Raw genomic sequence first — 27,202 nt, forward strand, 5'->3', positions numbered from 1 at the left:
AGATGGACAGAATTTGTATTGAAAAGGGTTTGACAGGAGTCCTCAGCGGAGGCAAAGTGGCTGTGTCATTATTGACCCTGACTCTATATTAAATGGAGCTTTGAAGTAAGAAGAACCTGATAGGCTGCTAGTGGCCCCTTAAGGGACTCAGACGTAAGAAAAGGCCAGGGATCTGTTGGTCATGTTTCTTTCCAGTTCCACATAGAATGACTTCCTGAGTTGATGTGAGATTCTTACAGAACACACGCGCGCGCGCGCGCGCGCACACACACACACACACACACACAGTTGCACACACCATATACTGAAGGGAAAAAATTAAGAGAATAGCACGCAGACACTGATGGTGAGTCACTCACTAGGAGCTGGGGAAGCTGCAGCTCATTTATTTCTGGGTCAGCCCTTTCCTGTTGCTTCCTGCCCTTGTGGGAGAAAGGCCAGCTCCTTAGCAGCCCCTGTGAGGCCCCTCCAGGTCCTCTGTGACATGGTCCCTTTCTGTCTCCTTCCTCCTGAGCCCTCTTTCTGCATACCTGCCACACAGACCTCCTTACCGTTCTTTAAAAGTGCCAAGTTCTTTCCTACCTCTGGCCTTTACACGTGCTGCTCCTTCCGCCTGAAACACTCCTCACCCTGATCTTTGGCTACAAGTGCCTACCCATCTATCAGGCCCCACGTAGAAATTCACTTCCTCTGGGAAACGTCAACCAGACTGCGCAAGACTGGGGCAGGTCTCCCCATCCCTTTCACGTGTTTTCATAGCACCCTGGGTACTTCCTGCCTGCACTTAGCACTGCCTGTAATTGTATATTTATTCGTGTGACTTTTGTGTTGATATTTCTCTTCCTTACTAAACCAAGAACTCCTCAGAGTATAGGGACTGTGTGTTATACACTCACCCCTGGGTCCCCAGCACATAGTACCTGGCAGTTTTGCTAAATGAGTAAACAAATTCTCTATCATCTACCCTGAGTTCATTAATTGGCTGTGCCCATAAAGAAGGAGAAACTTATGAGCAGATTTGCACTGTTCTCCAAAGAACCCAGCCAACTGCCATCCATGCCCCCAGCTTTGCCCAGCTGGGCCAGCCATTGTGCAGGGTTCAAAATGGGGGCACAACAGAGACCATCAGTCAAGGCCTTCCCATATAGGAATCTAGCCAGGGAAATAAAGTCCATACTGGACATTCCCTTTTTTTCCACAAGGAGCCAATAAGGGTTCTGGTCTGAGCCCTGATTCACTGTGGGAGTCTCTCCCTTTTTAGGCCTCAGAAGTGCCCTTGGTGAATGGCTATAGGTGGCCTAGGGCAGCAGCTCTAAAACATGGGTGGGCATCATAATTACCCAAGGGACCTGGTTTAAATACCACAGCTTCTTAGGTTGTAGCCTCTGAGATTCTGATTAAAGAGGCCTGAAGAGCAGCCTAGAGTTGATAAGGTTTTTAATAAGATGCAGCCAGACTGGAAACTGCTGATCTGAAGATAAGAGCCCTCTGATTCTCAAGTGCTATGCTATGTACCTGATTCCTTCTGGCTTATTCCCTAGACTTCATCACAAAATGCTTCTCTGCTCAGAAGGGTCCATCCTGGGGGTGCCTGGGTGGCTCAATTGGTTGAGCGTCTGACTTTGGCTCAGGTCGATATCATGGTTCATGGGTTGAGCTCCACGTTGGGCTCGCTGCTGTCAGAGCCTGCTTCGGATCCTTGGTCCCCCTCTCTCTGCCCCTCCCCAGCTTGCACTCTCTCTCAAAAAATAAATTTTATAAACATTAAAAAATAAAAAAAAGAAAGGTCCATCCTGGTATGCACAAAACCCCCACACTTGAGACTGAGTCATGACACTTTTTGTCAAGAGAAAGCTCCCTCGGAATCCTCACACATGTAGTGACAATAACTACAGCAGTGGTAGCAGCTCCCGTCACTGAACCACTGTTAGCACAGGCCTTGTTCTGGGCGCTTGATAAGCACCGGTCCATTGAACCAGCACAGTAGGCCAGTGCTGACTGATACCGCTGGTACTGACTGATTTGGGTTGACATAAGCACCAATCAAGAGTGTTAGAAGGATGTCAGATAGCTTATAGAATTTCCAGCAAAGGTGAAGAGCTGGTTTAGACACAGGTAGTAACCAGGCCTGGAGACTGGGTGACAGGATTTCTCATCATTTCTTCACTGTCAGGATACTGTAGCTGCAAAGGATGGGCTCTACTTTTATTATTACTATTTTTTAAATTAATACGCAAATTCTAGGAAATTTGTATCTGACTTTCTAGGTCATAAATCTGGCTACTTGGCTGACTGCGGGTAGGGCACCTTCATGAAGAGTTCTAGCAGACAGTAAGCATTGGGGAGATTTTGTTCCCTGAAAGGAAGTTGGGGTACTGTGACCCAAAGACAATGACATGCATCGTGGGCAATGAAGAACCAAAAAATGTCTCCCACAATTATTATCCCCATCTGTTAGATGAGCAAATTGAGGAGATCAAGCTTTAATCTGCCCAAGGTTGACCAATCCAGCCAGGATCTGAACCCAGGCAACCCTGAGTCCTGGGTCCAACCTCTATAAGTCTCTTTATTTTTCTGCTTTTCACATACTCTTCCCTTTCTTGATTCTTAGGGGCCAGAGCTGTGTCTGCTGCAGAACCCAGTGCCACAAGCTTACAGCATAAGGCTAGCACTTGCATCTGTGACGACAGCCTGAATCCTGGGCCAGATGGAAGAGAACCAAGCAGAAGGGGAGGGGTGAAGAAGTATGCCAAGACTCTGAGAAAAAGAAGGTCTTTCCTACAGACTGACTACACTTGTCAGGTCTCCTTTCCCCTGGTGCCATCAGCCTCCCTGGAGAGTGTGGATGATGTGTGCTACTATGACAGGGAGCCCTATCTGGCCCTCGGAGCACCCTCCCCAACTGTGTCCTCTCTGCAGGACATGCAAGGTGAGCCTGGCCTCCTGGAGACCAAGGCCCTGGGGCTGCTGGGTCCCTTGAGGCAGACCAAGAGCAAAAACCCAGCCTCCCGAGTCATGGAGATGGAGCCCGAGACCATGGAAACCAAGTCAGTTATCGACTCTCGAGTGTCTTCTATTTCTGCCATTCGCCTCCGGATTGACCCCAACCATAAAGATAGTTCTGGGGTTGCCCCCCTGACTGCCACTGTTGCCAGTTCCCCAGCCAGCACCCCTCACTGTTCCAGCCCAGGCTCATCTGGCCTAGATACTGCTCAGGCAGAGACTTCCCATGCCTTGTCTCCACTTCAACACTCAGATGCCAGTGTCCCCAAAGAACTCACCCTAGAGCTTGGGGACAGCAACTCCTCCCTCTCTAGTGCTGACCCAGACCCAAATAGAGTCTGCCTGACCGTCAGCCCAGGGCCACATAAGGTCTCTCAAGCAGACACACTAGAGTTGGGAGGGGTCCAATTGGAAACAGGACTGGGATCTTTGTTTACAAATCCTATGCAAGAAACTGCCCCCAAATACACAGAGCCTTTGTTGTCTCCTCCTCTAGTCAGGCCTGGAAGTGGTGAACGTGGGATAAATTCAGGAGAGAAGATGGCTTCTTTCCCTACAGAAGAGGAACAACAAGGACAGCTATCTCTGGGACATGATGGAGAAGTTACAAACAAAAACGGCACCAATTTATTTCATGATGAATCTGGGAAAGATTCAAGTGACTCCAAGAGTGACCTGTCGAATGCTGTGCCACAGACTATTGGGGTCAATGCTCCAGCTGGTGGAATGAGAACCTCCCTCTCCTTGAAGACTCCTGTAACAGGAACTGAGCAGATCCTGCTACATTCCCCCACGGGTCCCCAAGGACAAAGCAGAGAAACCCCAGGCCAAGCCTGCCAGGCCCAAGAGCAAAAACTATTGGAAGAGCTGGATTTAGACCCCGATTTCTTGCTTGGGGACCAGACTATTCCATCAGCCTTCCCTCTGGAGGGGGTCAAGGCAGAGCCACTTAACCACATGATAGGGGAAGAGACAGCCTCTCGGGACACTCCTCAGCACATCTGTTGTAATCCAGCTCCTTCTCTGCCAAAGCCACTACCGGGTCCCCCAAAGGAGCCCCACTTAGAAGGTTCAAACCATTGTTCACTGTCAGAAAACAAAGACAAAAGTCCTAGCGTCTGCCTTCCTGCTGAGAAGTCTTTCCTGTGCTTTGCCCCAGAAAGCCATCCTAAAGTTTCTGCCAGTCTCAGGATGGCCACATCTTTGGGGTTTGTGGGTGTGAATGAGACAATGGCCCCCAGGATTGGGATGGAGCAGTGCAGCTGCCAGTTCTCCTATGCCACGTGCTTCCGTGGCCTGCAGCCAGAAGCAGAGGAAGAAGACAGGGCCTTGGAAGCACACCCCACTGCCCCCCTCACGTCGCCGCCCTCTGCAGGAAGCCGGCTGGCCCTCCCCTGGAGGCCTGCCCGGGCCCGCAGCTGCAGTGCGGAGCCCCTGTCGAGGAATAGCCACATCTGGCCAGAATACTGCTCCAGGGCCCTGAGACAGCTGAGAGCTGCCCCTGCCAGCACCCCGGAGGGCTTTAGCCAACTCACAGAGAGCTTACTGGAATTACAAGATATTTTAGAAGCTTCCTGGGGGAATGGGAACAAACATCCCCCAGAGAAGTGCACCTGGCACTTTTCAGAAAGCCGGAGCCGCCTCTGCATGGGTTCCCAGAAGCTCCTGGCGAGCTGTCAACATGTGATCAGAATGGACCAGTCCCCCGAAGAGATGCAGGGTGCCGTGCGGGACACCTTCCAGCACCTGGTCCAGCTGGCCGGCCTGTGCTTCCAGTTCACAGACTGCAGCCGCTGTTCCACTCGGCACAGGGAAGCAGCAGGGAACCTGAGGGACGTGGTCTGTGCCTACCATCAGTTCGTAGAGGCTGCTAGGCTGACCTGTGAGAGAGGCTACCATGACCTGAGTGTGAAACTCTTGGCCCGTCAGTGCACGGCTCTCACGGCTGCTGTGTTTTGTTTGACCCAGAAGTTCCGAGCATCCACTGCCCTGTGAGCAGGCCGGTTGCCCAGGCCCCTGCCTTGCCCTGGGCACTTCCCTGAGAAGCTCCTCCATTCCTCCACCACCCCTCCAAAATGTTTACTAGAGTATTCAAATAAACTGCTGCTTAATCCTGACCTGAATCATACAGAGTGATAAGTTTGGTTCAAAAGCATTCACTCATGTTCATTCAACAAACATTTCACTGAATACCTCCTCTGGGTCAGGCCATGTGCTAGGTCCTTAGGATAGAAAGGTGAATTAGACAAATCCCTGCCCCTGGGCAGGATTCTCACAGACCCTCGGGGGGATACAGATAAGTAGCTTGCCATCAGTAAACTGTGCCCTAATAGTTTACCCTGGGGATGTTCACAGACTGTCCCAGGATGACAGGGATGAGGGAGGAAGGTGGGGATCACTGAAAAATGGTCTTGACTTCGCGTATCACACTGATTTGGCAATGTCCTTCACAAATAGGAGTGAATACATATGATATTTGATAGATTTTACCTTCACAAGGTTTGGTTTGCGGCACCTGCACCTGCAGGCCTGGCATTGACAAGCATAGGTTGCCACTAGGTGGCAGTTAAATTCCTTAGTTGCATGGTGACCCACATCCAGGAGTGGGTGCTCTGTGCTTTATCTCAAATTGAATGCTGCACCCTTTTTCTCTGGTAAATACCTGTAAAGGCAAACATAAAGCCCTGAATTCAGTTTGCCTTTTTAAGAATAATATTAGAGGGAAAGAAATATATTTAGTACCTTTCTCACTAATCCCGATTAAACCAGTTAATCCCAGTTAATCTTAGTGGGATGTTGGACAAGCTACTTCACCACTCAGTGCTTTGGTTTTCTCTTCTCTGAATGTTAATAGTTCCTGCTTTGTTGGGTAGAAATCTAATAAATAATCTAGTAAATACTCAGTAAAATTCAGTAGTAATCCCCAAACTTTATGGATGCCTCTCCTAGTATGAAACCATTTCCTACATTTTGTTTTCAGACTCCAGGAAAACTGATCTCAAGATACCCCTGGGATGTCTTTTTCCCCCTGGCTTCTCTGTCCAGGCCAAAGCTGGCTTAGACAGTCACCTTGGGCTATTAGAGCTTGTTCAAGGGGTCCCTTTGTCCCTCTGGTACTCCTGATCAGTTGTGTGTCTGCACTGGCCTCCCAATTCCTCTCCTTCGCCCAGAACAAGGAGGGCAGAATGAGTGTGTTTATGTACCCAAACCGTTGGCAATCAGAGGAAAGCAATATTTTGGGAGACGAGAAGATATCTTTCTCACCCCTTGTTACCAATTATTTGTTAACTAACCAGTGAACCAGTACTTGTGCCAGGAAAAGATTTATTTTCTTAGAGGCCTGTTTTTTTTTCACATAATGTTTTGAATAAAATTTGAATAAGGCTCTCGAACATAGATTTGTAGTGATTTTGTGGCCATGAATAACAGGAACAATAGGACGCTGAAAAAATAAAAATTGTATAATGTTAAACAGGACTTGAACACTTTTACCAGCAGAAAGCTCTGAAGAGCTATGTAGCTTATTTACATGAACGTAATCTGTATGTTTGCAAGTTAAAGCAAGGAGCTCAGGACTTCAACTTAACCAGAGCTGGAATCCTGGCGATGTTGTTATAGGCACCACGCTGGGCCTCAGTTTCCCCAACTGACAAAAGGAAATAGTACTCGTCTCATTTAGTGAGGGCCTGCAGTGTGCCAGATGCCTTACTTACATACCTCAAGTACATTTTCTTATTAATGGGGACAACACCCCAAACTAGAGATTGTTATGTAATACACATTTGGCATATTGTGAGAAATAATAGTGGAAGGCAGGAAGAAGACTGTGAAGCCTCTGGCACAGGCACTCAAATGTTTATGTCTGTCTGTCTTTGCTTCCTCTCCCCTCAACTCCATGAACTTTCTTGGCTTGCTACTGTATGGAGTTAGTATTTTGCTCTGCACTAAGTCCCAGAAGTTCCAGGAAATCCCTCACTGCTTGTTGAGAAGCTAAAATGAGGGGAGTGGGGGCTGGTCCTGTGTAGCACCTTTTTTGAGATACACCACCCCCAACATGAATAGGCAGAATGGGATGCAATGCAAGAGCCAATTGTTTAGTGACTAGGAAACTACCAGACATTTTCACTCCTTCCTTTTCCCACTCACCATAATATTGGCTGATTCGTTTCTTAGACAAACATTTGTTACAACCGTTGCAGGTGATGCCTGATGTGGGATTATGGATGTAAATAATTGGGTAAGGATCCTGTCTTCAAGAGCTCCTGGTCTAAGAGATAAGATGACATGTAGAGATAGAAACCTACAAATCTAAGGTATGGTCTGCTCAGGGTGACCAAAGAGGACAGATAAGGTGCTAGGAGAGCTCAAAAGACAGAAGTCATTTTGTGGTTGGGGACAGAGTGGTGATCGTGGAAGGCTTCCTGTAGGAAGCAGCATTAATTAGAAGTAGCTACTGAGCATCAGGTCCTAGATTTAGTAGATAGGAAGGTAGGTTGGAATGTGTTAAGAAAGGAGAAAAATCACTCATTTGGTGATTCTGTCAACACATATTTAGTGTGCAGTGGCACTGGGAATTAAGTCTTCAACATGATACATGTTCCCTCAGGAACTTATAACTAGTAGGAAAGACACAGAAGAAAATAAAAAGATTACTGACTGATAGGTCATGTAAAGAAACGAACAGTGCCAAGATAGGGATGGGATGAGCCAATCTTACCTGGGTGATCAGTAAAGGTCTCTCTAAAGAGGGAAGGTTTAAGTTGAAGCCTAAAGGATAGGAAGGAGCCAGCCATGGAAAAAGTGAGAGGAAAGGGAACAATCTGCAGAGGGCCTTGGTATATTTGAGGCATTTCAAGAAGACAGGTGTGACTGGAACACAGCAAGCCAGAGGAAGAATGACAGGATGAGTTTAGAGGGGCAGCCAGGAACCAGGCGGGGAAGGCCTTGGGAAGGTTAGACTTCACATCCAAGTACAATGGGAAGCCACTAGGGTTTGGAAAAGGGAGACACATAATCATCTGACAAACAGGTATCTGCTGTGTGGTGGGAGTAGGGGGTTGGGGGGGCGGTGGTCAGTGAGACCAGCTAAGAGGACTTTTCTGGGGGGTGGCCGTGGGCTCATTCAAAGGTGAAGAGACACAAGAGCAGTGGCAGGGAGAGAGGAAAAGTATCCAGTTGGGCTGAGGGCAAAGTGCAGGGACTGGTAGGTGTGGTGGGAGCCACTGAAGATCCTTTGAGCCTCTCTGCAAGCCCTACTGATTGGGAAGCCAGTACCAGCTTCTGAGCAGAGAAGAGATGTTAGAGCTGGGTTTTAGGGAAAAGCCCTCTGGGGGATAAAGAATGTTTACTTTTAACATTTAAATTGCTCCAGTAGCAGATAAAGGATGGACTGAAGGATTAGGGACGGGGTGGGGGTGCTGGAGGATCTATGAAAAGAAAAGGCCAGAGAGGGAAACAGTATGGGGCCAAGGAGGGATCCAACAGGGCTATGTGGTTTCTTGGGTGGGAGATAGTTCAGGCTCATACATGCTAAGGTCTCTTCCAAAGGGTGAGACCGCTGGGATAGCAGGAATGAAGGGAAGAGTAAAGAGTGACTGTTGGTTTTTATCAGGTCAAGGCTTGGGCCAGTCTCTTCAGGGTCTCTGAGCCTCGCTTTCTCCCTGGGTCTGTAAAGGGAGAAGGAGAAGGGAGAGTGGCCAGAGCCTAGACTCACTTGTTAAGGGCCCAAGCCCGAATATCTCTATTGTCTGCCTAAACAGCCAGGTGGTGGTGAGGGCAGCTGTGTGCTCAGGGAAGCCTGTGTCAGTTCGTGGGCTCTGCTGGTTGTAGGGGGTCCAAGGGAGGGCAAGACCCCCAGGTTGTGAGAAGAGGGGTGGTTCCAGCCCGGTTTCAGCCCAGTTTCCCAATGCCCAGCCCTTGAGAACCATCAACGCCTCGGGTTACCTGCCGCAGCCTGCGAAAGTGGCGAGCGGCGGGTATCGTAATCCCCGTCTCACAACCGAGGAAACAGGTTCAGGCAGGCGCAGCAGTACCTGGGCGGTACGCAGCTCCTTAGTGCCGGTGTAGGCGGAAGGCAAAGCTTCCCACAGGCTCCGGCACAACAAGCTACCAGGCTGAAAACCACAACTCCCAGAATGCCACTCGGAGGGGGGCAGGAACCGGAAGTTGGCCCGGAGGCGGGGCCTGACGTGCGCCGCCGAGACTGTGCGAGGTGAGGGATTCAGGTACGCCTGGGGTTCGTTGGGTGGACGGACGTGGGGCTAAAGGGGTCTGACTTGGGGCTGCCGCCTGGTTCGTAGGTGGGACAGATGCCGGGAAGCGACCTTCGACAGTCGTGTGGCCTGGTGTCCTCCACCTTCTTGGTGCTTTTCCTTTCTGCCACCCCTCGCACTAGCAGGCTGTGGGCCAGACGGGGCCCACAGGCGGGGTACTCTCGGGCCTGGGGTCTTGGTGTTCTCGTGCTGAAGGTGCCAGAGGACTGGAGCCAGCTTCAGTGGACTAAAACTTAGAAAATGAGAGACGCAAACAGTTGTGCAGACAGAGGCTGGCCCGTCACTTAGGGCCCAGCGATATGCTTCTCAGGTGGGATTTGGGTTAGAAAAGATCTGAGGCTTCTGTCAACTCAGAGATGGGGATGGGTGGAGAATTTATTAAGTCAGTAAGTATTTATTGAGCGTCTGTTATGTCCCAAGCCCTTTTCTAGGCATATAGGATAGAGTAGTGGACGAAACAAACAAACAGAACACCTGCTTACGTTATAGGAATGGGGAAGTTCAGACGATAAGTAAAACATGTGCCATGTTGAACAGTGATATCGGAATAAATTGAGGCAGGTAGCCATATAATTATCTAGGAGAAGAGCATTGGAGGTAGACACGACAGCAAGTGCAAAGGCTCTGAGGTGGGAATATCCTTAAATATGTTAGCAGCAAGCAGATCAGAGAGTGCAGAGGACACTCGATGCGGGAGGTAGATCTTAATGAGCAGTATAGGCCATTGTAAGGATTTCAGTTAATGTACTGTAAGTGAAATGGAGAATACTGCATAGTTCTGAGCAGAAGGGTAACATAATCATAAAGCATTTAGGCTGCTTGTGTTCTGCAAGGCTCAGTGCTGATGAGTACTGGGGGTGCGCACCTGAATTCTTTATCCTCTCTTCCCTGGAAGAGCTTGTAACGTAGTGGAGAAAGAGACCAACTGTCAGTCAAGGCTGAGGTAGATAATTGGAGCCCCATGGAGGCAGAATGGACATCATTCCCAAATCCTCAGCATGTAACTTTGTTAAATGATTGAGTAATTGAATAATTCCAGTACAATAATTCCAGTCCTTGGTCCTGGACCTGTAATGGAGGCTCAGAAAACATTTTGTAATGAAATGAAATGCTAAATCTGGGCATAGATAATGTCTCACACAGATTAAGAAGGTTTGTTTTTCTGTGATGCCCAATTTCATGTTTGCTTTCTGAGAATCACTAGATAGCAAGGCTCTATTCAGTATTTACTGAGCTTCCATTTTGTGCCAGGCCTTGTGCTGGCCACTGAAGATACAAAGATGAAAAAGATATGGTCCCTGCCCAATCTGCTATATTTCAGACTCTTTGGTAGTGGTTGGAATTGCCTTCATTTGATTTTCAATATTGCTGTATCCCAAGATCCTCAGGGACTATAGGAACTTGGGGAGGTCTGAGATACAAGGAGGGGACTAGGAAGAAGGGAATGGGGGTGGTAGTGGTAAAATTCAGTTCAGTTCAACAAACATTTATTCAAACACTGCTGTTTGCAAGGTTCTACATTGTGAGCTCTTACAGTATTTACGTAAATATAAGTACACAGTCCCTCCTGCAAAGGAATGCAGTTTGATGAGAGAGAAAACGTGAGCACAGACCTTCCAGTTTTCTAAACAGCAGCGGAAAGCTCAGCATCCCCTCCAGCTACTTCAGCCCTAGCTCTCTTTTCTCCTTCTCAGCCAGACTTCTCCAATGAGACATCTACATTCATTGCCTCTCAGTCGTTCCCCAAAAGGGTCTGACAAAGAGGAGGAGCTCAATGGATATTTATTGACTGAACGAATGGACAAACAGATGAGAATACAAAATGCTTTGGAGTTCAGAAGAGGGAAAGCACATGGCTGTTAAACTGGCATTCATTTAACAAATTGGTGTTTTCTCACCCTAATAAAATGAGGTTGTTAGGTGTTGGACCAGTTTATCTTAAAGTTTTCATTTTTTTTTTTTGAATGCCTAAATGCAGAAAAATGCAGATGACTCTGATGATGGGCACAACCAAACTTGCTCAGTCATCTAAAGGAACGGGTATAATGAGACTGGCTATCTTTTCTTAAAGATATTTCTAATCAACATTGCCATTCATATGTGAACAGTGCAGTGCTTCTGAAATGCTTAAGAATAACTTGGCCTTTTCCTCATTTTTCTAGAAATAATATGTACACTACTAAATTTTGTGTATGCCTTAAATTCATAGTGACACAGTCAATGGTATAAATAAATACATTAAAATTTGTACTGAGTATTAAAGAAAGGACTTCTGAGCATAAGTAAACTTTAGCCTGTGCAGGAAAATGAACACAAATTTCTAATCTGTAATTTTGAAAATCTAGAATGTAATTTACTTGGCCATATTCAGGAATATATCTGGTGGTTAAATGTTTACATGATGTGTGATGAATACCCCAAAACTGCTCAGAAGACTTACCTTTTTAGAAAGCCTGAAAGAACAGCACTGGAAGAGATTGAATAGCCCGTATTTCATGAGTAGTTGCTCCATGTCAGGCAAATGAAATAGGTCTAGTTCTTGCAACAGTCCTGGGATGTAGTATTATCCCATCTCAAAGAACCAGTGACAGAAAGTTAAGTGCTTTGGCTGTTATCCTACTACTCACAGGTAGCAAGCTGGGAAGCATGGCTAAATCCTAGGACTGCTATGTTTCCAGTACAACAGTCTATTATGTCTAAATGAAAAACAACTAGGGGCACCTGAGTGGCTCAGTCAGGTGTGTCCACCTTCAGCTTGGGTCATGATCTCACAGTTCGTGAGTTCGAGCCCCGCCATTGGGCTCTGCTGACAGCAGCCTGGAGCCTGCTAAGGATTCTGTGTCTCCCTCTCTCTCTGCCCCTCCCCTGCTCACATTCTATCTGTCTCTCTCAAAAGTAAACATTTAAAAAAATTTTTTTAAATGAAAAACAACTAAAATTTGGCCTCATTTTGAGCATTTGATGGAGTATAAGAAAACAGTATGAGCTTAACACTAGAAATGTTTGCTAGTAACAGGAGTCAGAACATTAGAGAACTAAATATAATCCTCGGACTCTACTTGTCTCTGTAGTGGGTAATATTTATATAGTTAATATAAATGCAGTTTATTGGTTTATGAATTTTAGAAACCACCAAGGGAATAGACAGAGCCCAAGAGGGTTAATTTTGATGACACATCACAATGTAGAGCCTGTCTTAAATATGTAAAATTAAAGCCTCAGCTTACCAAATTGGAATATTAAGGGTGGAAGAGAGAGAGAGGGAAAGATTAGGGTGTTTATTTTCAGAGCCTAACCTTAAGGAGTCAGAGGGTAATACATAAGATTGTTGAACAAGAAGTAGAAATTTAAAGGATATTCTTAAACATAGTAAAGATGTCTTCTGGTAATTGTCATGACAGAGGTATGGGTATTGGACTTACCTTCTGATAAAAAAGCTGTAAAACTGGACAGATTATATGAAGAAACTGTTTTCAGCATTGGACAATAAGCAGGACAAGACTGTTATCTTTGAGAGAAGTGGATTTGAGATGGACTATAGGCTTAAATGTAAAAACTAAAATTATAAAGATATTTCTAGAAAGCAACATAGAATATCTCTGTGCTTTTTGGGTAGGCAAAGATTTCTTAGAAGACACAGAAAGCATTAACTTTTATAGTTAATAAAAAAATAAACTTAAAAAGTTAAAGAAATAAAGTTAATTAAAAATTAGACTTGGTCAAAATTTAAAATTTCTGCTTAACAAAAGCCTTGTTAAGAAAATGCACGGGCAGGCCACACACTGGGAAAACCTCTTCTCAATACCCATGTCTGAAAAAAGACTTGTATCCAGAAATATGATAAACTTCGACAGTTCATTAATAAAAAGATAATTCAAAAATGAGCAGAAGACTTGATCAGAAATCTTACGAAGATATATTATGAATGGCCAATAAATTACATGAAAAAGTGCTTAATATCATTAACAATCAAAGAAATTCAAATTAAAACACAGCTAGGTTCCACTACACAAGAATGGCCAAGATTAAGAACTCTGGCAACAGCAAATGTTGGTGATGCTGCAGATCATCTGGAAGTCTGATTTGTTGCCGACAGCACTGTGAAGTGGTGCGGTTGCTTTGAGAAACTGGTGGCAGTCTTTTGTGAGTTAAATAGGCAACTATCCTATGCCCCATCAACTCTACTGTTAGGTACTTAGCCAACAGATATGAAGACATATGTCCACAAAAACACTTGTGTGAGAATGTTCTTAGCAACTTTATTCATAGTAGTCCCAAATTGGAAAAATCTCAAATGTTCATCAATAGGGAAATAAATTATGGTATATTCATACAATGGAATTCTGCTCAGCAATTAAAAGGAATAAACTACTAATACATGAAGTAACATGTATGATTCTCAAACACATTGAGGGGGAAAATGCCAATGTCAGTGTTTGAATCCATTTATATGATGTTTTATAATAGGCACAGTTAATCTATGGTTATAGAAAAAAAACAATGGTTGCTTTTGTCGGGTTGTGGGAATGGGATGGAGATTGACCTGCAAAGCGCAGAAGGAAAGGAACATTCTGGAGTGATAGAAATGTTCCATATCTTGGGGCACCTGGGTGGCTCAGTCGGTTAAGCATCCAACTTTGGCTCAGGTCATGATCTTGTGGCTCACAGGTTCAAGCCCCACATTGGTCTCTGTGCTGACAGCTCAGAGCCTGGAGCCTGCTTTGGATTCTCTGTCTCCCTCTGTCTCTGGCCCTTCCCCTCTCAAGCTCTGTCTCTCTCTCTCTCTCTCTCAAAAATAAATAAACATTAAAAAAAAAAGAAGAATGACTAAAAAGTTAAAAAAAAAAAAAAAAAAAAAGAAATGCTCCATATCTTGATAAGGGGGTAAGTAACACACCTATGCTTTTGTTAAAAACTCATTGAGCTGGTATGTTCTCTCCACACACACAATATTGAGCTGTACCCTAACCTTTGGGTTTTACTGTATGTAAAATATACCTCAAAAAAATTTAAAAGTCAGTGTAACAGAAAAATAAGAGGGGATATTATGAGTGATTTGAATTCTAGTGTTTCATAGGGAGTTGATAAAAGTTAAAGTTGATTCAAGAAGTAATGGAAAGCATATGATTTCAGGATAAGGAGTTAATTACCGGATGAACTAAAAATACCTGATTAACAGGTTGGCACTAGAGGTGGAAGGGATTGGAATGAGGATCATTACTTTTCATTATAAATCTTTTTTTTTTTTTTTTTACCATATGCATGGATCATATAACATACATTAGCTTTTGCAAAGATATACTTTTCCGAAGATGGTGGAAATGCACTGGACTCAGAGGTGCAGCCATAAACGATGGACATATGTGACACTTAACTGTAGACTAGAGTGGTTTTTTAATTTTTAGAGAGAGAGAGTGTGAGTGGGGGAGGGGGCACAGGGAGAAAGTGAGAATCTTAAGCAGGCTCCACACTCAGCCTGGAGCCAGACATAGGGCTCAGTCTCAACAACTGTGAGATCATGACTTGAACTGAAATCCAGGGTCAGACCTTAACTGAGCCACCCAGGTGCGCCTAGAACATTTTTTACTTACAACCTTTGCAGGGATTTTGAACAGCAGTTTGAAATTATGGCACTTGTTTAGTGTGCCATAGCAATGGGTTCTCCATATTTTCCTACCTCAGCACTTCTGATGGATATTAAGTTTTCTCACTGGTGACTGTGGCTTTCAGCTGCAGTGATACTTAACTGAGTTGGGAGAAGGAATACATAGTTTGGAAAAACAAATTGTGATACATCACCAGCAACCTAGAATTCTTGGTTGGTTTCGGGTAACTCTTCACCATATGTTTTTTGGCTAGCTCTTACCTTCCTGGGATATTTCTAGTAGTGGACTTCACATAGAGTAGGTGTTCAATAAATGTTTGCTAAAGGAATAGTTCTAAATATAAACTGAAACATAAAGGAGGAGGTGGCTTTTGCCATTTCTGTCCCACCCTCAACTACTACATGCATTTTGAAGAACACAGTAAATGACTTGACCACCTGTGTCACTGCAGCAGTGAATCATTGGTGATTGCTAGGAGCTGTCAGGAGCTGTGCTTGTCTTCTAAAAAGTGGATTTAGCCTCCTTGGTACTGAAACATTTCTGGGCTGACCCATTTCTCTGGAAGACACAGACACTTTTCTCCATTCAATAAGTCTGTGTTAATATTTCCCACATGTCTACTCCTTCAGGAACACAGTAATGCTATTTGACATTGGGATGCAGGGAAATACCTCTGTAGGTGAAATAAGGTGACGTCTCACGTAATTGTGCCTTTTTCTGACCTGGGTGAAGAGGACAGAAGACTAAGCACATGGACTGGAAATTGGAAGGGAGTGCTCGGAAAACAGACTCACGCGTGCTGCAGGAGCAAGAAGTCATCCTAGAGGACACAGGTGAAGACAGCATCTCTGAAAGCTTCCAGCTTCTACAGATTGATGTGGAATGTGAGCATCTGGAGGGAGAGACACTGCCCACAGGCAGTGCAATGTGGTGCTCAGTAAGTGCATCGAGTTGCCTGGCCGTGGGCTTTGCGATGGTGCTATGTCCCAGAGACCCCTGTTCTGAGGGTAGGTACTAGTAACAGACTAGGAATGAGTTTGGTGTGCTCTAAAATTGGATGAGTTTCCTCCTACTGGTTTAAGGTTTCAGTTCCACTTGAGTCATAAGAAAAGTATATAAAGTGCAAGAGGAATTTGTTTTAAGTGTATTTGTTTATTTTGAGAGGGAGAGAGAGAGCACGAGACGGGGAGTGACAGAGAAGGAGAGAGAGAGAATCCCAAGCAGGCTCTGCGCTGTCAAAACAGAGCCCTATGCAGGGCTCGAACCCACAAACTGAGATCATGACCTGAGCTGAAATCAAGAGTCAGACACTTAACCGACTGAGCCAGCTGGGAAGAGGAGTTTTTGATACACCTCAGAAGGGTCAGGAAATCTAAGCTCTGCTTTAGGCCCTGTCCCTAATACGTTTACTTTGGGCATATCACTTCTCTTTTCTGGGGCTCTGCTTTCTCTTAATACAATCCAGTCTTTTTTTTTTTTTTTTTTAAGACTAATATCTTTGTTCTCTCCTAACTTTAAATCTAACTTAAAAAATAAGTAATTGTTTTGAATATTCATTTTCCTTTTTGTTGCTTACGAAATTCTCAAACAATTTTGTTTTCTTGATGACGTAAGAAAAATGTCCAAAGAAAACAGAGACACTGGGAAAAGATAGTTGCAGCAAAGAAGAGCAAAAGAAAGCAAGAAAAAGAAAGAAGAAAGGCCAATCGTGTAGAAAATTCAGGTAAAAATAAATCTGATTGCTGGTGTAGTCATTTATCTCTTTACGGACTAGTATCTGCATGTTCTTAGGAGAGTAGGAATATTGTTTTGAAGGAAAAACAAACCTCTTGGAGGTAGGACCTGTTGTTCTGTTTTTGGGGGAATCAAAGTTTCAAAGACAGCAAAGTTTAAGGCTGCCCTGAAACACATAGTGAACATATGTGTTTATAAGCTCAGAAGTAGAAGGAATGATAACCACAGGAGCTAACATTTATTGAGTGCTATGTGCTAGGTTCATTGCTAAGAATTTTACATGGCTTACCCTGAGGGGTAGGTGCTTTTATTATCCCCATTTAGTAGGTGAAGAGACTGAGGCTCAGAAATTAAATAATGTGCCTAAGACTATCTAGTAATAATAAGTAAATGGACTGAACTCTGAGTTAGACTCAGCAATGTACTCCAGAGCCCACATCCCTCACCATTCAGCTGCACCCAAATGAATAAATATCTTGTATGAGTTTCAAGTTTCTCTTTATGTACAAAAAAGATCACTTGGCTAGGGAGATTCTTTTCCAACTGAATGTATTCCTCTGTTTTCCCACTTTTACTCCTTTTTGATATTTCTACTTCAGGCATCTGCCCCCAGCACAGCAAACGTTTTCTGAGATCCTTAACCAAGGAGAGACTTTTGGAAGCCAAACACTCAGGACCAAGACTCTGTATTGATTTGAGTATGACCCACCACATGTCTAAGAAGGTAGGACATCCATTAAGCTCTGAATTCCTGCTCACATGAGGGACGTCCAGAAGGGAACAGCTTTGACAAAGAGCAGGACCACTTCCAGCCTCTGTAATTCCGTAGTAAACCAGCAAAAGTGTTTAGTTTTCTACACATGGCTTCTCAGCTCAAATTGGCTGTTATAAAGAATCAGGAAGAGAATAGATACCCTCTGGTTTAGTCTGCAAATTTTATCTGATCTTCTGTTTTGAGCCCCACCTTGTTGTCTCAGTGTTCATGGTGTCCCCGGTCTAGATGGAGCCTTTCATGTTCAGTCCTCCAGAAATGAAATCTGGCTTTCTACTGGGGAGAGGAATATTTGCCTAGTTGCATGTTGATGAGATGACCTTGTAGGAGGTCTTCCTATAACATATGTGTTTTAATCGTTTTCCATTCACCCCATTGGTAAAGGAGGGATTCCACGCTAGGGTTTTGGGGATGGCTGAAGAAAACACACTTGACATTGGACAGATAAAAATGATAGCAGATTATTAGTCACGTGTACTCAGCCCAGGGGGAGGAGGACACTGCATGCCATGCAGGACCACATGGGATTATACTTGGGGACAGAATGAACAACCAGGGGCTGTGGGAGGCAGGCTTTGTAGTGTCACGAGGGTGGGGTACTCCCTGGTTCCTGCAGGAAGATGTGATTAATTTTCTGGGAATAACTCCATGGGCTGGCAGGGAATTGAAACTCACTACTTGGGGATAAGCAGGAATTAGCCTGGTCCCTTTGACAGAAAGGATTGTTTAGCTGGGGGGCCTTGTCTATGGGAGCAGAACTGGGGGAAGAGCTTGAATTTATTTGGACTTTCAGGGCCTACCTGGTTTCACCAGATGTCTAGGAAACACACAGTATTGGGCCTTAATTTTTGGCCTTACACCAAAAACCAGGTTTTTCTGTTTGCCAGCATCTCTGTCGTATATGCTGGTGTTTGCATGTTTTTCAGAGAAACTAGGAAGACTGAAGATTTGGGGTTCGTACATGGAACCTCTAAGTATAGCCCTCTGAAAAGGTCAACCAAGAATTTTCTACTGTTTATTTTAATTGAGATCAGATTAAATCAAATCCAGAGTGTTTTTTTCTCTCCTGACCCAGATCAGGCCAGATTGTGAAACTACTTTTCTTAAGGTGATGTCTCTGAATCAGGATGGAAAGTTAAAACCTCTGACCCTGTTACATCTCCTAGAGTTAGGGTAAGGTGCCAATTTTATTTGATGGAGTATAAAACATGTCTGTTTAGTAATCTAACCTTTTAAAAATAAACAGTAAATATCACATGGTAAAATTTTAGATATGAGCTAAAAGAACAATTCCATATATCATATTAGATATATAACAGCAGGTCCAGAAGGAGAGAGAGTTCAGAGTCTTTCCGTTAACTCACTATTTTTGGGCTAGTATCATTACCTTAACTTTGATCTATAAGGTGTGTGTGCCATGGAGTGTAACATGCATGCTCACATATACCCTCCGTACTCATTCTTGGAGTAAAAGGGGCCATTCTAGTTCATCAGATTTCTCAGAGTAGCATTCAGTGAACTTACTGAGTAACCATTTGTTTTGTTCTGTTTTTTTTTGTTTTGTTTTGTTTTGGTTTATGGTATGGTATGGTTTTTTTGTTTTTTTTGTTTGTTTATTTGTTTGTTTTTTTGAGAGGGAATGCGTGAGCCCGGGAGGGGTAGAGAGAGAGGGAGAGAGTGAGAGAGAGTGAGAGAGAGTGAGAGAGAGAGAGAGAGAGAGAGAGAGAGAGAATGAATCTGCAGGCTCCACACTGTCAGTGCAGAGCCCAGCACAGGGCTCAGACTCATGAACTGTGAGATCATGACCTGAGCCAAAATCAAGAGTTAGATGCTTAACCAACTGAGCCATCCAGGCATCCCTAACCATTTGTTGGTAGTGAATTTAGAAAGAGTGGGCATGCTTCTAGTCTAAGTTGTCGTTATTTCTTTGAAGGAGTTAAGTAGACTGGCTGGACAGATCCGAAGGTTGTATGGTTCAAATAAAAAAGCTGACAGGCCATTTTGGATCTACCTCACTGGATTCACAACAGACAGTCACCTGTATGAAGAGTGTTTGAGGATGAATGATGGATTTTCTAGTTACCTGGTAAGCCTCATTTTGCATATTACTTGAAGTGTCATTTGAAAAGTAGATTGTATGATAATAGTAAATTTTTTTTAACTTTTTCGTATTTTTATATAAAAATATACTAATTGTATGTTTTCACTATTGCAATCTAAAAAACTTTAGAATCTGTCATCAGTTCTTCTATTTCTAAACTTTCATCCTTCCACTGCATTGGCAGACTAATATTACCAGGTATCTAGGACTGTATTTTGTATTCTGTGTGTTGTATGCTAGACTGTATACTCCACGAATGTTTTGGGGGAAATGCTGTGACTCCTTTCTTGTTTACAGTAGTGCGTAATTAGGGAGCATGAGTTATGGGGGAAGAGAAAATCCTTATGAGATTAATGTGGACTCAAGGTGAGTTTTAGGGAGCATTCAGTTACTTTTTATCTCTTTCCCTAGGGCCCCATGAATGCAGTGATCATAATACAGGCAACAATCCAGAACACTTCCTAAGAAGTGCCACTAAAAATGTCTTGTGTGTTTGTGTTATGTAGCTGGGACTGGGTGGTGTGGACTTTCCTAGGGAGGTTCACAGAGGAAGAGAGTATGAAACGTGCCCTGTGTGGTCCTGCAGTTAGTTGTGGTCGCTGTTACTGTCTGAGTGTCCCTCCTACAGTACAGCCAGATCCTGCTTCTCTTCTCTGTGCGGGTTTTATGATTCTTGTACGTGAGCCCCACAGACCCATTCTTAGGGTCACATGGTTCCCTTGCTTTCCCATCTTTATGCCTTTCTTAGGTGATTCTCCCCATTTTCTTTGCTACTTCCTTTTGTATGTGTCTATCTCATCTCTTTTCAGAAACCATGTTCCAGCATTCCCTTCATTAGAAGGTTGTCCCTGGTGTTGTCACTCCCTCATCTGTTGCCCTGGGGCGTGCTTCCTGTACATCTGTTAGGGTGTTGTATTACTTTCTATCTTGTTTTGTAGAATGTCCTTTCTACTTCCTCTCCCCATTGAAGTACTTTGTGAGAACAGATTGTCAGACATGTGTGCCCTTGATGCACTTAGAGCCATGCCTAACAGAGAATTGATGCCTGGTAACTAGATGCTGCAGTGTGGGCTGTGTCTTAACCTAGTTCACACTACATTGGATTATTTACATTTTTCAGCTAGACATAACAGAGGAAGACTGCTTTAGTTTATTTCCTCTGGAAACCCTTGTGTACCTGACTCCTGATTCAGAACATGGTATGTACTTTCCTGCATGGATTCATGTAGCAGTTTGTTCTAAACCCTGTGTTTGATTATTCCCTGTGTCAGAATTTATTAAAGCCACCCAAGGTGTATCAAAAAAAACAAAAGGAATGAACATTAATTGCACACCTCTTATGGGTGTATACCTCACTATACTTTGCACATGTCCTACTATGTGTGCACAGCTGCACAGATCTAGGGTCTCCAGCCTCATTGGACCTTGTGACCTACCTGGCAGTCTTTCCCAGTTTCCCTGGTCAGCTCCCCTCCTTGGCCCTTCTTGGATCAATGTTAGATATGTGTTTTTTCCAGAAAATCAACTATTTCACATACTTTTCAAATTTATTGGTATTAAGTTGATCTTAGTATTCTTTCCTAATTATTTCACATTCCTCTGTAATTTTTATTTTGTCTCCTTTATGAATTCTAATGTTGATTTGAGTCGACTGCCTTTTTTTTCTTGGTTAGATATGCCAAAGCTTTGTCTTTTGAGAAAATTAGCAAATCTATTACCTTTTTGTTTCCTACTTTATTAAATTTCTACTTTTATCATTAATAATTCTTTCCTTTTACTTTCTTTGGCTTTAGAAATTATAAAACAGATTTGATCTCAATGGCCTTCATTTTTTCATTAGCTCTTGAAGATGTTGATCTAAACAAAGTTTACATCCTTGGTGGACTTGTGGACGAAAGCATCCAGAAGGTAAACATGCATTTTAGACCTAACAGCTATATTTTGAAAAGTGGGGCTTCCTTTCAGAGGTAGCTGCCCTATCATAATCTTACCCAAAAGGCCTAAGAACTCAGAATAGGAAGAAGGAACCTCTCCTGCCTCGGTTGGCCCTCCTGCTTGTGAAATTCCCTTTCTCATCAATGTTAGTGATCCTGACCTGGCAGTCCAGTCAGGAACTGGCATGGGGAGTGTTTGGTAATTACATAAAGAGCCGTTGTTGAATTTCTTTTCTCCTCTCTTCAGTTCTGCAAGGATAACTCTGATCTTGACCAAGGAAGCATTGATTCAGCATTCTTACCACCTAATTGTTTTTTTATGAGAGTGGAGTTTGTTCCTTCTTAGGCCGTCTTTTCTGCTGACATAAGTTTTATCCTATAATTTTGATGTCAGTAAGACTGCAGATTTCTTTTGTTGAGTTGGAATTTTATTGGAATAATTGGAGTTTTGAAATATGTTTCTATTATACACACATTTGTTGAGATAATTGTTATTAGTTTATATCACTAATTAACATATTGCATACGCAATAAATAATGATATAATAAGGTGTATAAAAAGAACTACAGTGAGAAATAAGTCTCCCTCCTATCCTTGTCCTACAGTGCCCCCCACCTGAGCCAACCACTATTTTCTTGTGTATACTTCTTGATATAATCTATGATCACACAAGTATTTGTGGGTATATTACATATATGTATTTTTTAATATATGTGAGTGTATTTTGGATATTTTTTCATATCTGTAGAGATATACACACATATTTAATACAGGTGATACTTTTTTAAAAATTTTCTTAATGTTTTATTTAGTTTTGACTGAGAGAGAGAGAGACACAGAGCATGAGCGGGGGAGGGGCAGAGAGAGAGGGAGACACAGAATCCAAAGCAGGCTCCAGGCTCTGAGCTGTCAGCACAGAGCCTGATGTGGGGCTCGAACTCACAGACCGCAACATCATGACCTGAGCCGAAGTTGGACACTCAACCGACTGAGCCACCCAGGCACCCCAATACAGGTGATACTTAACTGAATTGCATTTATTCTAAAAAAGTTAGTGTTCTGGGGTGCCGGTGTAGCTCAGTTGGTGGAATGTCTGACTCTTGGTTTTGGCTCAGGTCATAATCCCAGGGTCGTGGGATCGAGCTCCTCATTGGGCTCTGTGCTGAGTGTGGAGCCTGCTTAGGATTCTCTCTCCCTCCCTGTCTCTCCCTCTGCCACTCTCCCCCACTCTCTCTCTCAAATAAATAAAATGAAAAAAAAAAAAAAGGTCAGCATTCCATGATTCATAGTGATAATCTAAAAAACAGGTGGGGGGTGGAGATAGAAGAATGCTAGAATGCTGGGTATTAGGAGCGCCTGGGTGGCTCAGTCAGTTAAACATCTGACTCTTGATCTCGGCTCAGGTCATGATCTCATGGTTTGTGAGACGCAGCCCCGCATCAGGCTCTGCACTGACAGCGCAGAGCTTGCTTGGGATGCTCTCTCCCTCTCTATGTCTGTCCCCTGCTCGTGCGTACCCTCTTTCTCTCTCAAAATAAATAAACATTAAAAAAAAAAAAAAATGCTAGCTGTTAAATGAGAAATACATAATAGAATTGAAAAATCATTATTTTGTTACTCCCAGTATAATCACTGATTGACGGAACTGATTGAACAAAAAGCGTGGGAGAACTGGCTATTCACACAGTCTCCCATGTGTTGCCCCACACATCACAAAGGCACAAATGTGCCATTACAATGAAGTGAACTGGAGGTCACCATCTTACCAGATGTTCAAACTTAGAATCGCCAGTGTTGACACTATGTGCCTCCCAATGTGATGGAATCTCACTTGCAAAGTGTTCTTACTGAAAACTGTTTAAACTACATTTAATCATGAAGAAACAGGATGTGAGGCATTCTGCAAAACAGTTGGACCACATTTTAAAAAAAACCAGTGTAATGAAAACGGAAATAGTTAGGGGGCTGTTATAGATTAAAAGAGATTAAAGAGACATAACAGCCAAATGCAGTCTCCCACAGCAGAGTGACAGCTTTTTCTTTTGAGTCAGAAAAGTCTAGAAGGTCAGTGAGCAGGGTACGATCAGTGATGTGCAGTTTTAATACATTGTCTTCTCTTATCGCTCCAGTCGTGTTTAAACTGAAAAGTAATTGGCACAATGATTTGCCACACGTATAGAACTTTTTGGTTGTTACTGCAGAGTTTGGCTTTCACACAGAAAATATGCTGAGAACATTTCTTCAAGGGGAATTGTTTTATCTTTAAGTGTTCAGAGGAGCAGAAGCTAGACTGTGAGCTCCTCCAGGGCAGCATCCAAGTGTCTTACTAACTTTGAATTCTTGTACTCCAGTTCAAAATGATTGTAAAAGAATAGACTTAAAAAAAAACCACCTAGACCATATATGCAAAGGGGTCTTATTCTTCAAAGAAGTCTTTTGAGCAGCTGTACCTTTATGTTATCTGAATCGCACCACATAACACATTTTGGAAGTTCTCTCTTGGAATTGTTTTATGTGAGTCTGAGAAGCAGGTGGTCCAGTGTCAGGACAGAGGTGCTAGGTCTGCTTCATGCTGCTCCAGCTGGTCAGACCACACTGTTGGTAGCCAGTCGATCATGACACAGTGGTAAAGGACAGTGACAAGCTGCAACAAATTCAGACGAGTTTGGCCTGAATGATGAAGAGACTCAAGGGGGAGGCGACAGAACTGAGACTGCCAGAAGGATGCACAGGGCATGATCCCTGCTGTGGAGTACCTGAATGGCCATCTTGTGGAAGAGACATTTTTACTTGCTTGGTATGGTCCTGGGGGGATGGGACTAGAAAAATTAGTGGAAGCCTCAGGGAAAACAGAAAATTTGGCTCCCTGTCAAGAATTTCCTATTAATCCATACTGTCAAAAGTAGAATAGGTTTCCCCAGGATGCCTGTCATAAGGATTGTCCCTTTCAGGACAGAGGCCACTTGGAAGAGAGGCCATACGGATAGACCAACATTGGATAGATGATCGGAATAGAATAATTAACTATTGAGGCCCCTTCCAATAGTTAACTATTGGAAGTAATCTATACCAGTAATCTAACCAGTAATCTAAACCTTTCTTTTTAGTCCTGAAATTGTAAGTAGGTAGATGATCTCTCCAGAGCTTCTTACGAAGTGGCAAATATAATTTAAATTTGAGTTCATGACTCAGGGACATCTTTAAAGGGATATTAGTTATTGTACTCTGACCCTAAATGGCCTCAGATTTTGGGTTTTTTTTAGTTTTTATGACTGCTTTCTGCAGTTTTCAGATCCCTTCCTTTTACTTGGGCTCAGTGCTCTCACACCTTACTGCTGTTTTGTATCTGACTTGAATCCTTTCTCCCTTTTCTCTAATTTGCTGCTGTCAAATGGCTATGGGCTGAAAACTCCAGATCCAGAATTACATCTTACCGACTGAGGGTCAGGAGTGTTCTCCTCTGGTTGATTAGATTGCTTGAACTTTTGGATGCAGATTGTGGCTGCAAATAAATATGCCTCTTTTTACTTATTTCCTTCTTGGTTGTAAATAGTAATAAATGGAAGCTAGTAGATAGATGACTCCCAAGTGAGTGAGATGTCTGCTGCACAAGCCATTTCTTACTTAGAACAGGTAAATACTCTTCATTGTCTGCAGTTCCTTCATTCTCCCTTAGGCTACTGATTTTTAATACTTACCATTTAATTATGATTACAGATGATCATAATTATACAGATGGAAATTGGAGTGGTGGTAAATGGGGTTTCTCATAATTTGCTATGCATATTACAATGAGAATATCTTTATCATTTTCACAAGAAAAAGATTTAACTGTGATTTACAGAAGGTGACATTTCAAAAAGCCCAAGAGCACTCTGTCAAGACAGCCCGCTTGCCAATCCAGGAATACATGGTCAGATGCCAGAATCGGAAAAACTATCATTCAGAGATCTTGGCCATCAATCAAGGTACTGCTTACATGGCCCACGCTTTTTTTTTTTTTTTTTTTTTTTTAAGTTTATTTATTTAATTTGAGAGAGACAGCATGAGTAGGGGAAGGGCAGAGAGAGAGAGAGAGAGAGAGAAAGAGAGAGAGAGAGAGAGAGAGAGAGAGAGAGAGAGAGAGAATCCCAAGCAGGCTCCATGTGGTCAGCGCAGAGCCTGATGTGGGGCTCAAACCCATGAAACTGTGAGATCATGACCTGAGCCGAAACCAAGAGCTGGACGCTTAACCAACTGAGCCACCCAGGCGCCCCTCACTTGGCCCACATTTAACATGTGTTAATTCTGGTGCTGCTCCTTTGCATTATGTTTACATATAAGCGGACCTCAAAGCAGTACCCCGTGACTAATGTGCTCAGATTTTATCGCATGCAGTTTGTGACAAGTATTCTAGCCTCTCAGATGCACTCGGCATTTTCTTCCTGGATCCCAACCATGTTAAAGATGGTTGAAATTGTCCACTTGGCCTAGAATGCGGTGTTCAACCCATCAGTGAACTGTGAAGTCCTATTTGTCCAGAATTCAGTCCAGGAGCATCTTGGCTGCTCCCTTCCCCCCTCAGCCATTCAGAGACCCTCCTTTGTGTTCCATTATACTGTTTTCCTCTCAGTGCTGTGGCACTGTCCATTCACAGGCTCGTATCTCTCCATGTAGGCTGAGGTCCTTGTGGCAAGAGGGTCCGTGTGTGGTGCAGAGGTTTGTTAAATGAAATATTCCAGAACACCCTTTTCCTCATCAGTCATTTACTCCTTTTTTCTCAGTGTGGTCACTATTTTCTTTTTACCTTCTAACAGTCTTTGATATCCTATCTGCATACTTTGAGACTCAAAACTGGCCTGAAGCATTGAAGAAAGGAGTTTCTTCCAGAAAAGGCTACGTTCTTCAGAACTCAGTGGAGTGATGGACAGACAGCCTAAGAAGTTGCAGGGGTGGGGAAGTTGCTGAAGGTGCCTTGACCGAAAAGCGGAGCAGAGGGTGGCGATGGCACATACTTGCCTTTACTTGACATCTTGGATCTTCACTAGAATATAAGTTACTAATAACAGGGACCACATTTTACACTCTTTTCTATCTCCGAGTGCCTGGCTCACAGGAAGAGCCCAGATATATGACTAAGTAAAAAGTTTACATAACCAGGAATTAGCCCAAAACTACATGGCTTTGGATGTATTAATTCATCTTTTAGGTACCTATTTGTGAAATACCTATTCTTTAGAGATAGCTTAAATAATTAAATAATTATTATTATATCGAGTTTAATTTTCACTCAACTGGTATCATCAAGTTGTAGCACTTTCTCCAGCCTCCTCTGTTCATGGTGATTTTCCCGAACTCAGTGATACACTCTATGTGTTTTGCGGGATCCTAACCTAGCCCTGCTTTAAGCCCCCATAGCACTTTGTTCCCACTTGTAGCTCCCACCCTGTCTGTCCTGCTCTGAGTATGGAGTGGAGGTTTTCTCTCTTCCTAAAGGTAGCCTCCTAACAGGACACTTTGTGGGAGTATCTTTGTATCTTTCTGAGCCTTGTGCAAACTAGTTTCTTCATGTATATTTATAATCAACAGGCAGAATTGAAGAGCAAAAACACAGTATTGGTAAGTCTAACTTAAAAATAACCAGAAAAGAAAAAAAGTAACCAGAAAATACATTGCCTCTGACGCAAGTATGTTGGATAACCTTTCATTACACAATCTCAGTGATCCCTTTTCTCAGGTCTTAGTTACATATAGTTGCTTCAGTTACTCTGGCCAGCTTGAGTTAGTAAACTTGAAAGCT

The 27,202-nt window shown here is 43.4% G+C and overlaps 2 protein-coding genes across 8 annotated transcripts in view; both read left to right on the plus strand.

Annotated features, from left to right (window-relative positions):
• Positions 1-5,126, plus strand: part of FRMPD1 (FERM and PDZ domain containing 1) — an 88,945-nt gene extending 83,819 nt beyond the window's left edge. For all 3 annotated transcript variants that reach the window (XM_078436669.2, XM_078436670.2, XM_078436668.2), the window contains exon 16: positions 2,612-5,126. In XM_078436669.2, the coding sequence (XP_078292795.2) occupies positions 2,612-4,998 (2,387 nt within the window). In that variant the 3' untranslated portion in view covers positions 4,999-5,126. The remainder of the gene's footprint in view (positions 1-2,611) is intronic.
• Positions 5,127-9,161: 4,035 nt separating this feature from the next.
• TRMT10B (tRNA methyltransferase 10B) lies at positions 9,162-26,861 on the plus strand. Of its 5 annotated transcripts, none has more exons than XM_060609280.3 (9): positions 9,174-9,227; positions 15,621-15,818; positions 16,496-16,604; positions 17,215-17,339; positions 19,321-19,473; positions 20,609-20,687; positions 21,329-21,396; positions 25,268-25,391; positions 26,220-26,861. In XM_060609280.3, exons 2-9 carry the CDS (start codon positions 15,633-15,635, stop codon positions 26,324-26,326), a joined length of 951 nt encoding a protein of 316 aa, XP_060465263.1. In that variant the 5' UTR covers positions 9,174-9,227; positions 15,621-15,632; the 3' UTR covers positions 26,327-26,861. The 5 variants fall into 5 exon arrangements, with proteins under 5 accessions (XP_060465264.1, XP_060465263.1, XP_060465261.1 ...); XM_060609278.3 differs by having other exon boundaries at positions 9,177-9,227; positions 15,614-15,818; XM_078436672.2 differs by lacking the exon at positions 9,174-9,227 and adding an exon at positions 14,139-14,159 and having other exon boundaries at positions 15,616-15,818.
• The last annotated feature ends 341 nt before the right edge of the window (positions 26,862-27,202 follow it).

The sequence above is a fragment of the Panthera onca genome, chromosome D4 (assembly GCF_046562875.1).
Source record: "Panthera onca isolate mPanOnc1 chromosome D4, mPanOnc1 haplotype 2, whole genome shotgun sequence".
NCBI lineage: Eukaryota > Metazoa > Chordata > Mammalia > Carnivora > Felidae > Panthera > Panthera onca.